At 44.1% G+C, this 16,249-nt stretch overlaps 1 protein-coding gene across 3 annotated transcripts in view; it reads left to right on the forward strand.

The window, feature by feature from the left end:
- Positions 1–16,249, forward strand: part of AOX1 (aldehyde oxidase 1) — a 76,305-nt gene that overhangs the window by 49,069 nt on the left and 10,987 nt on the right. For all 3 annotated transcript variants that reach the window (XR_012641481.1, XM_074967878.1, XM_074967877.1), the window contains 5 exons: positions 1,559–1,750; positions 2,279–2,506; positions 5,336–5,431; positions 11,659–11,787; positions 13,145–13,219. Coding sequence is in view for 2 of the 3 variants with exons in the window: in XM_074967878.1 (XP_074823979.1) it covers positions 1,559–1,750; positions 2,279–2,506; positions 5,336–5,431; positions 11,659–11,787; positions 13,145–13,219 (720 nt within the window). In the remaining variant the exon portion in view is untranslated. The remainder of the gene's footprint in view (positions 1–1,558; positions 1,751–2,278; positions 2,507–5,335; positions 5,432–11,658; positions 11,788–13,144; positions 13,220–16,249) is intronic.

Genomic DNA, 16,249 nt, shown 5'->3' on the forward strand with positions numbered 1-16,249 from the left:
GCTCACTTCTTGTAGGATTGTCCTTCTAGCCTGTGTTGTGGGGATTCTGAGTGTGTGTCGGAAAAGACCCCCATAAGAGAAACTACCTCTCCTGACCTAGCTCAGTGTTCCCTTTTGGCATTTCCTCACACATTCTCTTAATGGAGTATTACTCAGAGTTAGGTTCAAGTTATGGTGGTAGCTAATAGTCTATTCCCCACAAATGTCCAATGCCCCACAGTCTGCACAATCATTTTATGGCCACAGGGAATCGGGAAGGTTCTGACAATGGGAAAATCTCCATGGTGCTTAGAATATTAAAAACTACCTGAGATTGCCAGCAGTCTTTCACTCACACTCAGCAGGATAATTCTGCATTTTCCAAACTTCAGTCCTCACACAGATACTACTCAGACCTCCCTCCTTTCCCCATCGTCCCCCAATTGTACATTTGAATTCATATACCTGTTACCGCTGACTATATAGATAGATAAACACCACACCCAGTAGCAATTCAATTCTTAAAGACCAGTTGTCCCATTGGATATATATGCGCCATTTCTGCTGATATCAATAGGAGTTATTTGCACAACCAAAGCCCCAAAATTTGCCCATGGGGCATTAGGGTTACCTATATTCTGTGAATAATGTTTTAATTTATCATCATATTGAAAGTTTCGTTATAGCAAAGTTAAGATTGCAGGCTCTTCTCTGTGATGGGAGTGCAGTAATATCTTTCAAGAATATTAGTATTAAAAACAAACACTTATGCTTTAGAAACCCAGGAAATGCAGAACTATGGTTACACTTCTCTACACTTCATGTGGGGGAACCAACAGTTCCTAGTTAAGCGTTAAACTAAAACAGTTTATCATTTTTTTAAAGGTAGAGTTTAATCAACTACATTTTGGTGCTGAGTATTAGAACCCAGCCTGGACAGTCCAGTAAACAAAGATTTCTCTCTCTTGTGGGGTTTGGGTTTTTTTTTTTTCAGGTTTGTAGAAAAATAAACAAATATGAAAACAAAAACCAAAGTTAGAAGACTTTTGTAGTGCTGGCTTCTTTGAGAAATGAACCTTAACTCTGCACATCCTTAGATCCCTTTGTCTAGTTCATTTCAAATTATGTGGAAAATTTTTGCTTCAGGCCCAGATCTAACCTACGTTTTTTAGATTTATATGAATTTTTGTAAATTTTTAGACTTAGGCCAAAATCAGGCTTATAATGGAATTTCATTTGCAGCCTTAACTATGGAGTGACTATTGTAGCTCACTAATTATATATCAACTGCTATTGTGTCTACTACGTTCCTTGCATATGCTAACAAAACTATTGAAATGTAAGATCATGCTATGTGGGAAATGTAGATGTAATGAGTGTAGAGTATTCTTGTTACATAGGATTTATAGAAACTTTAAAAATACAAAAAATAAAAGGTTAAAATACTCTTCTATTGTCCGAATTGTCTCAAGTCCAAGTCCTTTCTCTAAGAGGAGGAATGTTTACTAGTTTAAATGTGAATGTAATTTTAAGGGAAGAGCTGTTCTGATGTTTAGCTGTACCTGTTCCCATACTCAAGGTAGCAGAGGTAGTCTTACTAAAAATGGATAATGCTTACAAGATTCCCAACCTGCGGTGCTGCAGTCGCGCCTGCAAGACGAACTTGCCGTCAAACACAGCGTTCCGAGGTTTTGGTTTCCCACAGTCAGGACTGATTACAGAATCCTGGATAACAGCCATTGCAGCCAAAAGTGATTTATCACCAGAAAAGGTAAGGAAAAAGGATTATTAGCATTGAAATGAAACAGTTTATTTTTTTTTACTCTTTTGTACTGTACAACCTGTGTTAAAGTGTGGCCCACACAATGAAATATTTGAGAACTCCTGGGTTGGCTGACTAGCTAGAACTAATCGTTTACAAGTCCCGAGTTCACTACAAAGTGTTTGTTGCTATTAGTTACTCTTGATTTTGTGACTGGTCACCTGAGTCACATGGTATTTTGTCTGTTTCCAGATTGAATGACTAAAATATTTTAAAGATGAGAGTAACAAAACAAAACACTGTGGGTATGACTTTCTGGATGAAATTGTGCTAAAATTTTAAAATATTTCCCACTCAGAGTTTGACTGCTTTCAAAAATGAATGATATGGCCCCACTGTCATGCTTTACCCAACTTGTCATGAGTAATCATGAAAATACTCAAGAATGCATTTTGCTTACTATTTGACCGCTAATCCCAAAAGTAGTAGTCTGCTTTTATGAAGATGGTACGATCTGGGTTAATTCTCCTGTTTCAGGTTAGAGAAATAAACATGTACAAAGAAACTGAACAATTATGCTACTTTCAAGAGCTTGATCCAGAGAACCTGGTAAGGTGTTGGAATGAATGTATGGAGAAGTCTGAATACTACAGCAGGAAAACAGCTGTGGAAGAATTTAACAAGCAAAATTACTGGAAGAAGAAGGGGATTGCCATTATTCCCATGAAGTTTCCATTTGGCTTGTTAACACGTTTTCTAAGTCAGGTCAGTTGGCTTTAAAGCAGCTTTAAAAATGCTGACTAACACAATGGCCTAAGCCTTTCACCCTTGGAAGGCTAGATTTTACCTAGTTTAGATAAAAAATATACTGTAACTTTAATCCCAGATGAATACTTGTCCACATCCTAACACCTGTTATCCATAGGCTGCATCAGCTTCTGAGTCACTTCCAGGTGCAATCAAAGGTGTTAATTTTGATCTGTAAAACCCATGTAGTTTGGGCCATGGCTAGCTTCCCTGTAACATACTACATAGGATAAGAACAGATGAAGGCCTCTTACTACCAGTGTGTCAATTTAAGTTTTTGGGTACTGAAGGCAAGACGTTGTCTTCAAAGTGTTCTCACCTCTAGAATTTTCTCCCCCCTGAACCCAAGCCTGTTGAACTTTGGGCACTAGGGAAAGCTGCTTTTTCATGCTTATTATTTGCAGGTCATGGGGGGTAAGCGTTAGGAAGAGAGAGTTGGAGGAGGAGATTTAATACATATTGATGACTTGTGTGGTATGTTTAATGTTGGGGATGTGTTCAGTGCTTGTTCGATAAGCACCTTTTATACACTGAAGAATAAATCAATCCAGAAGGTGACAGAATGTCACACCCAATTTGCAGCCTCTCCTCAACATTTTACTCACAGGGTCTATTGCAGACTGTGATGCAGTTTATGGCTGAGTTGTGAGGGTTGGAAGGAAACCCCATTCAGGACTCAACTGGCTCTGACCAGTATTGTCAGTCTATCCAATTCATGGCTCCCCAAAAAGTCCAGAGGCTTGAAAACATTAACAAGAGAGAAAAAGAACTTGCAGCAATGTTTTTATATAAACATCTGTCACAGGGTGACACTGGCCCTTTAAGAGGCCAGTCAGTTGACACCCATTTAGGCTTCAGAGAGCACCTGAACCCTAGAGGGGAGAAGACCAGGTGAGTTGGAGATCTGGTGAGTCAGATCCAGAGAAATGTCTGAGAAAGCAGAGCAATAAAAGCAGCAGGTGGCAGCTGCCTGGGAGAGACAAGGACACTGCAGAGAACAGAAAGGTTTCCAGTCCCTGCCTGGGAATAGGGAGGAATTGGCTAGGAGACCAGCAGAGGGGCCAGTCCCAGGAGACTGAAAAGGGCTAAAAGCTAGGAGACTAGCAGAGGAGTTGGCCTGCTAATCTTCCTGAGCCATAGAGCCAGCGCCGGGAGGCTGAAAAGGGCTGAATCATTGGACTGTGTGTTGGGTAGAAGAATCATGAGACTGGTCACACTCAGGTGGATGGCTGGGAGTGTGGGGCTCTGGACCAAGGACAGAAAGGAACTGAGAACCAAGTGCTGGTGGACTCATGTGTGGATGACCTGGAAGTGATGGTCCTGGAGAGAGGAATGGAAAATCACTGTACCTTGATACGTTTTACTGTGGGAATTAAGAGAACAGTTTTACCATGAGGGGTCTTACATGTACATGAATAAATTATGCCCAGAGGTGAGACTTTGAATTTGACAGTAAGAGAGACTGTTCTTTTTATGGCTAGTCTAAGGGGAAACTGAGGAAGGCATATTTGATATGTGGCAACCTGCTACAGGAGAGCATGCCAGATAGGGGGATGACTTATTAAAGCATATAATTGCTATGCAAAAATGTGATGACTCTAGCCATTTTTAGAAATGACTAGACTATGTAGCTGGAAGGGGTTGCAAGTGTTTTGGAGAATAGGATTATACTTCAAAATGATCTGGACAAACTGGAGAAATGATCTGAAGTAAATACGATGAAATTCAATAAGGACAAATGCAAAGTACTCCACTTGGGAAGGAACAATCAGTTGCACACATACAAAATGGGAAATGACTGCCTAGGAAGGAGTCCTGCGGAAAGGAATCTGGGGGTCATAGTGGACCACAAGCTAAATATGAGTCAACAGTGTAACGCTGTTGCCAAAAAAGCGAACATCGTTCTGGGATGTATTAGCAGGAGTGTTGTAAGCAAGACATGAGAAGTAATTCTTCTGCTATACTCTGCGCTGATTAGGCCTCAACTGGAGTATTGTGTCCAGTTCTGGGCACCACATTTCAGGAAGGATGTGGACAACTTGGAGAGAGTCCAGAGAAGAGCAACAAAAATGATTAAAGGTCTAAAAAACATGACCTATGAGGGAAGATTGAAAAAATTAGGTTTGTTTGGTCTGGAAAAGAGAAGACTGAGAGGGGACATGATAACAGTTTTCAAGTACGTAAAAGGTTGTTACAAGGAGGAGGAAGAAAAATTGTTTTTCTTAACCTCTGAGGATAGGACAAGAAGCAATGGGCTTAAATTGCAGCAAGTGTGGTTTAGGTTGGACATTAGGAGAAACTTCCTAACTGTCAGGGTGGTTAAGCACTGGAATAAATTTGCCTAGGGAGGTTGTGAAATCTCCATCATTGGAGATTTTTAAGAGCAGGTTGGACAAACTCCTGTCAGGGATGGTCTAGGTAATACTTAGTCCTGCCATGAGTGCAGGGGACTGGACTAGATGACCTCTCAAGGTCCCTTCCAGTTCTATGATTCTATGTAGTTCAGTTTCTTTCCTTGTGTTCCTAACATCATGAGAAACAAACCTCCATAAACTGATATCTCCTCACTTGAAGTTTAATGTAGAGACAGAGCTGATGCTGGAATTCCAAATGGCCTCTGATTCTGTCTCGGCAGATAAGGTTATAGCATCTAAAATCACAATGCACTTCAAGGCGCTATCCCTTCTGCTTTTGATGCATTGCCTCATGTTAAAAGCAGATCCTTTTTCTGTTAAATCATAGGGTAGTAACAGCACTCAGTAGTCCATTTCTGCTCTCTCTCTTTAGGCTGCTGCTCTGGTTCATATCTATATGGATGGTTCTGTGCTTCTAACTCATGGTGGAATTGAAATGGGACAAGGCATTCACACCAAAATGATCCAGGTACCAAAATCAAATATTAGCCATGTGCTAAAGACGTACTATGGACAAACACTGCTAAACAGATGTTTAGTTATTGGAAAAGCTGTAGCAAGACTGTGAATACAGATAGTGAACACAGATAGACAAATTCTTCTCTGGCATAACTCTATTGACATCAAGAGAGTTATGGCAGCAGAGAAAAGTCCCTTGTTCTGGCAGGCAAACAGGCCCTGTGTATGTGAGCTGCTCCCATAGCCAGCTTTGTTAAGGGCCACAGTGGGAGCAGGCAGAGAAGACGAATAGCTTACAGGAACCACCTTATTATTACTATTACTTATTTGTATTACAGTAGTGCCTGGAGGCAGCAGTCAGTGTTGGGCCCCTTTTTGTTTGGCACTGTACAAACCTGTTGTAAAATGCTGTCATTGCCACATGGAGCACGTCGACTATATAGACAAAACAGACAAAAGGAATGCAGCAGAACTCGTATTTTATTAACCAGTTGGGGATTGAGGAGTTCATAAGATCAAAAAATTAATACAATTGAACATCTCAAAATTACAGCAGGTACAGTGCATAAGTTAATAAATTAACTCTGTTGATAGTGTACCTAACAAATGGTAATAAATTCATACAGCATGCTTTATTTTTTTTATTTTTTTTTTGTGTGAGAGAATTGCACATCTTCTTTCTCACCAAATCTCTCAGTCTTTTCAACCCTGTGCTGCTGCTTGAATGTTGGCTGAAGGATTGAAGTCACATTGAGTAGCAGAAAGATGATTTTGGCAGCAGAAAAATGATTCATATAACCTGTTGGTCTTCAAGTATTGTCCCTATGGGTGCTCCACTCTAGGTGTGCATGCACCCCATGTTCCTCAGATCCGAGATTTTAGGTAGCAGTGTTCGTTCCAACCGCGCATGTGACCCATGCAGCCTTTTGCCCTGCACCGTAACCATATAGAGCTGCGTAGGTAAACCACCCTCAGTTCTTCTTTGAGTAGTGTTCCTATAGGGGCTCCATTGTAGGTGTGTTTGTGTCCCTGCACTGCTGATCGGAGAACTTTGGTAGCAGTGTCCGTTAGGCCCGCACATTCACTGTCTCTCCTCGTGCTGCCCCACGAGGCTAGCCAGCGCGCGTGGCCTTAACCCCCTTCAGTTTCTTCTCAACCACGCTGGCTAGAGACAGAGATATTTGCAGTCCACTAGGACTATTACTTTAATCTGCATTTCTGTAGTTAGTTAGCCTCCTAGTTTGTAGTGAGCCAGAAGAGGTAGTTTTGCAGTACTCCTCCCAAGCTCCATATGGTGCTCATTACCAACAGAGCCCAAGGATATAGTCACAGATGGCCCCACCACTACCATCTTGGTATGGCCACCCAGGGGTGCCACCACCACTCCAGTGGCCATATTGGGACCCTTGCGTGGCACAACACCAATAAGCCTCTCAAGCTTTGAGCCTCGCCCAGGAACCTTGGAGGCACACCCCCTTGGCTGCAGCATCCAAGGCTTTGGAACCATCTCAAGACATAGAGAAACAGGAAACCGGTACTGAGGAGGAAGTGACACCAAGGACCGTATACTCCTCTCCAGACGAAGCCATCATGCCTCCTCCACCATCTTTGGCAGACGACTTTCGTCTCTTCCAGGAGCTGGCAAAGAAGGTGGCAGAAACACTCCAGATACCATTGGAAAAAGTCAAGAACACCTACCATCAACTCCTTGACATCATCCACTCTTCATCCTCCTCAAAGATCGCCCTCCTGATTAATGAGACCATGTTAGACCCGACAGACAGTGTGGCAAATCTCAGGATCGATGGCGCCAACCTGCAAGCAAGCTGACAAAAATTACTACATCCCTGCCAAGGAATCTGAATTCCTATTTTCCCACCTACCATCCAACTCCAATGTGGTGGACTCCATCTCAGCTCCTGTGGCTCACAACACCAGTCAAGGGCTACTCCCTACAATAGGGATTGGAAGTGCCTTGACCTTTTCAGCAGAAAAGCGTACTCCTCAGGCACCCTACAATTCTGTATTGCCAACTATTAGCCCCTCATGGTGAAATATGATTATATAAAACTGAATGACTTTATTGAGACAATGCCAGAAGCATATCATGACTCATTTAAGACCATTATCCAGGAGGGCCAGTTAGTGCCAAAGATATCACTGTAATCTGCCTTCAACACAGCCAACACAGCAGCTAGGTCCATCTCCACTTCTGGCGTCATGGCTCCTTTTGTTGGGTTTCCCAAAGGAAGTACAGTCCATGGTTAAGCACCTTCCATTTGAGGGCATGAAGCTCTTCACTGAGAAGACTTATGCCTCCCTTCATAGCCTGGGGGACTGCAGGAATAGCCTCCAGTCACTGGGTAGCTACATACTGGGACAAAAGAGACAATTTAGTCCCCAATTCCAGCATAGACCAAACGCGCCTCAGTACCAACCTCAGTGCCACTACAAGCCACAAAGAAAGAAAGGGAAATTCCCTAAATGCAAACCATCTGACCCACAAACTTCATCTCAGCCCTCTACGTCTAAGCTGTTTTGACGGACAGGTCAAGGTACTCCCCCCTCAACTGACACAGCCAACCATCATTCCACACCCATTTGACCACTGATTGGCAGCACTCTGCAGTGCCCGGGAATACATAATTTAAGACCAACAGGTCCTAGAGATCGTTTGAGCTGGGTACTCCATCCATTTTACCTCCTTACCTCCCTCCACGACACCCTTCTGCATCCCTCTTCAGGGACCCTTCTCACAAGAGTTTACTATGAATAGAAACAGATTGCTTCCTCCAGTTAGGAGCCATAGAACCAGTACCTCAGCATCTTGAGACAAAGGGTTCTACTCTTGTTATTTCCTAACACCCAGAAAGAAGGGAGGTTGGAGACCCACACTAGACCTCAGCTCTCAACAAATTCATCGAGGCTCAAAAATTCAAGGTGGTCACCTTATCAATGATCATTCCAACGTTGGAACAGGGAGACTGGTTTACAGCCCTCAACCTTCAAGATGCCTATTTTCATATCTCAATCCTACTGGCTCACAGATGATTTCTCAGATTCACTCTGGGACACGACCATTAAAAATACAGAGTGCTCCCCTCTGGGATTATCAGCCCCAAAAGTATTTTCCGAGATTCTCTCAGTGGTGCCCTCTCATTTACGTTCTCAAGGGATAATGATCTATTTTTACCTAGATGATTGCCTCCTCAGAGCCTGGTCTCCTCATAAGGCTCACCAAGTCAGTGAAGCTACGATATACTTGTTTATGGAACTGTGTCTACAGATCAACACCCAGAAGTCAACCTCACTCCAGTGCAACACCTGGAATTCATAGGGGCTGACCTCGATTTGTTACAAGCCAAAGCCTTCTTACCTCAACACAGGTTCCTATCCTTAGTCACAGTCCTAGACACCATTCAAAGCAGCCCCCAAATACCAGCCAGGCTCTGCTCCAACTCTTGGGGCATATGGCAGCAGGCATGGCGGTAATAGCACATGCAGACTTCACGTGCAATGCCTCCAAATGTGGTTCAGCTCAGTTTACAGACCCAATAAGGACAGGCTGGACAAATCCCTATCACCACCCACCAGGATCAAAAACACCTTACACTGGTGGAAGGATCCAGCTAACATTTGCAAAAAGATCCCATTCGCGCAAACATCACCATCGTTGCTCCTTACCACCGATGCATCACTCAGAGGTGGGGCACGCATCTAAACGGCCACACAATACAAGGCAAATGGTCACCTGTGGAGATATCCCTCCACATCAATCTCCTCAAGTCAGGAATGCCTGCGCCTATTTCCTCCTGCTGATCACAGGATCACATACAAAGATCCTAACAAACAACATAGCCTGTATGTACTACATCAGTTGGCAGAGGGGAGCCAAGCCGCCCCCCCTATGCACAGAAGCTATAAGGCTATGGAACTGGTGCATCTTACACAATGTCACACTGTCCATGGCTTACCTCCCCAGCAGATAAAACTCAATAGCGGACAGTCTCAGTCACACATTCCCGCAGGACCATGAGGGGGAGATACACCCAATAGTGCTTCACAACCTATTCAGACAATGGGGGATACCATCCACAGACCTGTTCGCAACTCACCTGAACAAGAAATATCCACACTACTGCTCCAGAGCGAGGATGGGACAACACTCCCTGGGCGATGCTCTCCTTCTCCCCTGGGACAAGGACCTTCTCTACACCTTTCCTCCATTTCCCCTACTATCAAAGGTCCTGCTGAAAATAAAAAGGGATGGAGCTCACCTTATTCTGATTGCTCCTACTTGGTCGAGACAGACCTGGTACCCTTACCTGGCACAGCTCACAACGTGCCCACCAATTCCTCTCCCAGCCATTCCACACCTTTTCTTGCAGAACAGAGAACGTACCCTACATCCCAACTTAGGAATTCTCTGCCTTAAGACATGCTCGGTTCCAACACCTGGAAAGCTCTTGTTCAGCCTTTTTTAAGGAAAAGGTCATGTTGCAACTGCATCCCAAGTTCTTACCAAAGGTATCCTTGGACTTCCGGGTAAACCAACCTATCCAACTTCCAGTTTTCTTCCCTAAGCCACACCAGAATAAAGAAGATGAGGCATTACATATACTTGATGTCAGGAGGGTATTAGCCTTTTACCTAGACAGAACTAAGTCCTTTAGAAAATTTCCCAGATTGTTTCTCTCCATTGTGGACAGAACTAAGGGATCTCCAATTTCCAAATAAAGACTGGCTATCTGGCTGCATTATCTATTGTTATCAGTCCCATGATATTCAACCTCTTTCTAGAGTATTAACTCACTCCACAAGATCCCTTTCTACTTCATTAGCCTTTCTTAAGAGCATTCCTGTACAGAAATATGTAGAGCCATGACTTGGACCGCCATTCAGACCTTTTCTGACCACTATACAGTTACTCGTGTCTCAGCTTCTGATGCCATGTTTGTCTCTACTGTGCTATTTTCAGCCTTAACTCAACTCCAAAACCTACCCCTCCATAGAGGGCACTGCTCAGTAGTCACCTAGAGTGGCGCACCCACAGGGACACTACTGAAAGAAGAAGAGAAGGTTACTCACCCTGTGCAGTAACTGTGGTTCTTCAAGATGTGTCCCTGTGGATGCTCCACTACCTGCCCTCCTACCCTCTGCTTTGAGTTCTTTACCATGGAGCTCCTCAGCAGAGAAGAAACTGAAGGCAGTTCACCCGCACAGCTATATATGGCCACGGTGCAGAGCATGGGGCTGCATGGGGCACATGCGTGAGCTGAACAGACACTACTACCTAAAATCTATGATCTGAAGCTGATGGGGTACATGCGCACTTAGAGTGGAGCACCCATAGGCGCACACATAACCATCTCTTCCTAAGATCGATGTTCATAAAATCGGGGTTCTACTGTATTGTTATCCACATTTTACTGACTGGGAACTGAGGCACAGAGAGACACTGGGTACATCTGTGCAGCAAAAAAAAACCGTGGTAGCAAGTCTCAGAGCCCAGGTCAACTGACTTGGGCTTGCACTGTGGGGCTAAAAGTAGCAGTTCAGGCTCAAACCAAAACAGGGGTCTCAGCCAGAGCACCAGCATCTACATTATTATTTTCAGACCTGCAGCACAAGCCCAAGTCAATTGGCCTGGACTCTGATACTTGCTGCCACAGGGTTTTGGAGTATTTTGTTTATTTTTAACTATATAGACACACCCTAATGACTTGCTTAGGATCACACAGGAAGTTTGTAGCAGAATCAGGAATTGAACTTAGCTCTACAGAGACTCAGTCTAGTGCTTTAACCTCAAGACCATCATTCCTCTGTTCCACTTTACCCCTACAGACACAGCAATGTGAGTACAATTGGAAATGGAAGGCTCTGGAGCAAGAATATCTAATAATTTCTTTATTAGATCAAATCCTATCAAATCCATAACCTAGTGTCTAAGGGTATTTTTACACAGCAAAGAAAAACCCACGGCTGGCCCATGCCAGCCAACTCGGGCTTGCAGGGCTTGAGCTGTGGGGCTGTTTCATTGCTTTGTAGACTTTCGGGCACGGGCTGGAGCCTGGGCTCTGGGACCTCACACCCTGCAGGGTCCTAGTGAAAATGAAACAGCCCAAGTCCTGGGTTTTTCTTTGCTGTGTAGACATACCTTTTGAAGGCTGATATTATTGAAATGTTCAGAAATGTGTGTTTCAAATGGAATGAGAGTATGTTCATTCCCCACCCCAGGTTGCCAGCCGGGAATTAAAGATCCCCATGTCGAGTATTCATTTTTGTGAAACAAGCACAACAACTGTTCCTAATGCTTGTGCTTCAGTAGCATCTGCTGGAACTGATGTCAATGGAATGGCAGTAAAGGTAAAGGGTAATATTTGTCTACCAGTGAACTCTTAAAAGCCCCCATTCATCAAGGTATTTAAGCAAGTGCCTAATTTTACACACATGAGCAGTCCCACAGAGCTTGAAATTACCTATCATGTGGCTATTGCAGGTGGCCACTAAGAATATGAAACATTGCTTCTTGATGAATTCCAAACTCTTTGTTATGTTGTGGTTTGGGGTTTCCAGAACAGAACCCAAAGCTCCCCAAAAAGGCTTAAGATTTTTTTTACTAAACACTCACTGCATATAATGGAGGCCTCTTATCTCTCCTGCGATGAAGTGAGCAAACCAGTTCTTAAAGACCTGGCACTGACCATGTGCTAGTTCACACTAATCCCAGACATTATTTTAAGGTTTGAGTCAATTTAATTAAACAAATCTTCCCTACCATTCTCTCATCCTTCCGCATCTTCCTTAAATCAAGACCCTTAATTTCCTCCCTATTTTTTCATGAAAGAATCACAGGCCTAGCTGATCTTTGGTTTCTCTACTGGACATAGGCCTCTTGTTTTTTATATTAAAACTTACACATTTTGTAAGCTTCTCTGTTACAATGGAGCAGTGTGTCTGGGTGGTAATTTTATTGGGAAGCCTGACAATGGTGGCAGATTTGGAGGCAGAAACTTGGCTAGTCCCAGGAGAGAGACTTAAGATCTCATGAGTATTTGATTCCTTGATCCAAAGGTGGGGTGGGAAGAGTGGGTATCACATGAGCCCTGGAGTAAGGGATGACTCAGAGGCCTGAAGGAGGCCTGGTTGTGCAGATCTGGGAGCGGAGGAGAAGGATCTGGTTTGGGGAGAGATGGGACCTCTGTTCTACTACTTCTGTTGAGATTTGGATGAGCATAAGAACCTCCAGATGTTTATCTAAACTGATCGACCTGCTGGAGTGTTTCAGGGTCACTCATCTCTAGTAGTGGCCTTACCAATTAGCTAGATTAATCTATTTTCACATAAATATTAAAAATATGTGGCCCAGAAGAACTGGAGTCAGGAACAAACTTGAGCCTCCCCTTCCCCAGGATTTGAGACTTTTCCTTCAAATTCACTGAGGAGGTGGCATGTTTGGGTGGCTATAGACAGGAAGTGTTAAGAGCCTCAAAAGAAACTGATTCACCATCCTTCTCTAAGTGGAAGACAGGTGATGGGTTCCCCAGAAAAAAGGGGTCTAAGGAATTAAATGAGGAGTAATGATTTCTAGAAGTAAATGGGATGTCTTCTCTGCTGATAGTACTTCCACCATGACAAAAAAATATGTTGAATATTATTAAATACTGACAAATGTCTGTTTCTCTACTTTTGCATTATTTTCCCCAACTTTTCTCTTCACCAGGATGCTTGCCAGACTCTCTTGAAACGCCTGGAGCCCATCATTAGCAAGAACCCGAAAGGTACCTGGAATGATTGGGTAAGAGGCACTTTTGTATCAGGGTGAAAAATCAAATGGGTATGAATTATATTTAAAAAATGTGCATGTACATAGCAATTTTGGTGTGTGTGTGTGTGTGTGTATATATATATATATATGTGTGTGTGTATATATATATATATATATAAAATATTTTTCTCTCTCCTCTTTCTATGGTGATCTCTTACCAGCAGGATAAATGCTGCCTGCACAGAGCACAGCTTGGCTAGAGCAGAGGATCTGGCCCTTATGCTTTGTTTGGGTGGGTCCCTCCCCACATATAGTGATCTGCTAAAATACATGGTATTGGCAGTACTGGAATCTTGAACATGCAGCAAACATCACGCACAGCCTCTGGCATGTAAGCTGCTACTTGAATTGTGCAACCGAATGACACTAGCCAATATCTCCGGTCCTAGACACAACCCTAGGAACCTCCATCTTGCAGTGTCCAGTTATGCCCGCTGGATGCTGCAAGCTTATATGAGTTTGTCAATTTAACAAAGAAATTGATATGTACCAGGCTTGTTATCCCAAGGGGAGTCTCTGACACGCTTCAAACCAAACGCACTGCTTCAGGTAGAATAAACAAACTGATTTATTAACTATAAAGATAGATTTTAAGTGATTATAAGTCAAAACATAACAAGTCAAATTTGGTCAAATGAAATAAAAGCAAAACGCATTCTAAGTTGATCTTAACACTTTCAATGCCCTTACAAACTTAGATGCTTCTCACCACAGGCTGTCTGGTTGCTCTTCAGCCAGGGTCTCCCCTTTGATCAGCCCTTCAGTCGCTGGGTGTGGTGTCTGTAGATGTAGGTGGAAGAGAGAGGCAAACATCTCTCCCTTGTATCATGTTCTTTCTTCCCTCTTGGCTTCCCCCCTCCCTTCAAAGTCAGGTGAGCATGACCCCAGCGAAGTCCCAAACTGACCAGAGGAAGGGGGGTGTCTCACTCAAGAGTCCAACAGATCCTTTGTTGCTGCCTAGGCCAGAGTCCATTGTTCCTGTGAGGCTGGGCTGGGTTTGTCCCATACATGCCCTGATGAGGCGTGAACTGCCCCTCTGCTCCTGGGGAGTTTTTCTCTGGGTTTGCTTTAAGCCATGAGGATACATTTTCAGCCTCATAACTAATACATGAAATTACAACCTATAACATTATTATAACATTACTGTAACAACAATTACTATAACATCACTATAACCACAATACTCGGTGCATCATGAGCCTTCCGAAGACACCCAACATGACAAACTTTGCATTAGATACCACACAGTCATTTTATAAGGATGAACATGAGGGTGCTGGGTGTTCCCCTGAGATACAGAGTGTCACAACAGTTTCAAAAAACAATTGATAGGAATAAAACACCAATTGGGGCTCACTTAGACCTGTAATATGCTAGAATCACATTTTGTCCTGCTAAAAAGCCTTCTTTACATAGGATGGGCCCTCTGTTATTATTTGTATTATCATAGTATCTAGGAGCCCTAATTATAGACCTGGGCCCTACTGTGCAGATACTATACAAACACAAAACATAGAGACAGACCCTACCACAAAGAGCTCTGTCTAATTGGTCCAAACAAATCTGATGAAGTGGTTAGGTCTCAATCCTGTATGCACATGCTAAAGCCCATGGATTTCATTGGGTCTCTGTATGAACCCAAGGGGCAGCCCTGAAGGAACAACCTGCGGTATCAGGTCTTTCATCTGTGACCACCCTCAATCTGAGTGGGACCAGTCTCTTGAATGATTGTCCAAATATCACACTGGGAGGGGGGCTTAGATCATTATTTAGATGCCTCAGTGGGATTTGAATCACCTATTAGAGGGGTAGTATAGCAGGGTGGTCACCTGCTCCGGCCCTGAAGGGGTTAAAACAGCCCTGGGAAAGGGCTGCCCCAGGGAGCCAATAGGCTAGGCTGATTGGGGAAAGCAGCCACAGCTGGGGCAATGCCTCAATCAGGCATCAGTTGGCCCTATAAAAGGGCTGCTAGCCAGGCACTCAGGTAGTCTCTCTTCAGCCTTAGAGGGAAATGGACCTGGCTGTCTGAGAGCGGAGTAGGGTGCCTGAGTGGAGCAGGGCTGGAGAACCCCCAGGCTGCAGGCCTTGCTAAAGGCTGGGAAAGGTACTAGGGTTGCATAGGTGCAGCCTAGGGTTAGGCAAAGGCAGCAGGTCCAAACCCCCCTTGCCGATGATGGGTGGTGTACAGACTGCAGTCTGCCCCAATGAGTGGGAGCTAGATGGTGACTGGCAGTAGCCGCTGAGGCAAGGAGGGGATAAAGGGTGGGGGTTCCCCTGGGAGTGGAAACTGAGTGTGGGGGCACTGCCAGGGGGAAGCATCCCAAGGTAAAGGGGCACAGGGTCTGGGAGGGACATGGGGGGCCAGCAGCAGGTGAGACACTGGTCTGCAGAGGGCGCTCTGGGCTGGAAGAGCTAATTCCCAGGATGACCAACAGGAGGTGCCGCACCGGTGAGTCGTTGCCCTGCTACAGGTAGTCAATTATTATTTGTCAAGGTCCAAATTTCTTGGTCAAGGTATAGTCAAGATCCAGACTCCAGAAAAAATAATGGGGGGGGGGGAATAAGTAAGTAAAGATTTCAGGGTTGTTCAAAAGCATCTGGCGGTCCACCTACTTGCTACCCCAGCAGTTGAGACTCAGTCCCTTGGTGCAGAGCTATAAATGTGGCCTAAATATTAAAATCCTATTGTTTATGCAGTGCTGCATGATGATTTAAAGTCTAACAAAAATGACAATCCCTGCCTGTGATACAGCATGGCCAGAGGGCAGCAGGAGAGAGTTAGAAGGGAGCCTTATTCCCTGTAGAGGGAAGAAAGTTTGCTATAGATTAATTAGAGCACCTGAAGCCAGTCACCTGGTAAAAAAAAAAAAAACCAACCAACCCTGCTTCAATCAGACAAGTGGAGGAGTTGAAGCAGAGTGGTTTGGTGTTGGTGCAGAGAACAGTTTGGAGAAGTGCTGCTGTGAGCTAAGAAGACCAAGACCCTAGGTAAAGGGACAC

This window comes from Natator depressus, chromosome 11 (assembly GCF_965152275.1).
Source record: "Natator depressus isolate rNatDep1 chromosome 11, rNatDep2.hap1, whole genome shotgun sequence".
Taxonomy (NCBI): domain Eukaryota; kingdom Metazoa; phylum Chordata; order Testudines; family Cheloniidae; genus Natator; species Natator depressus.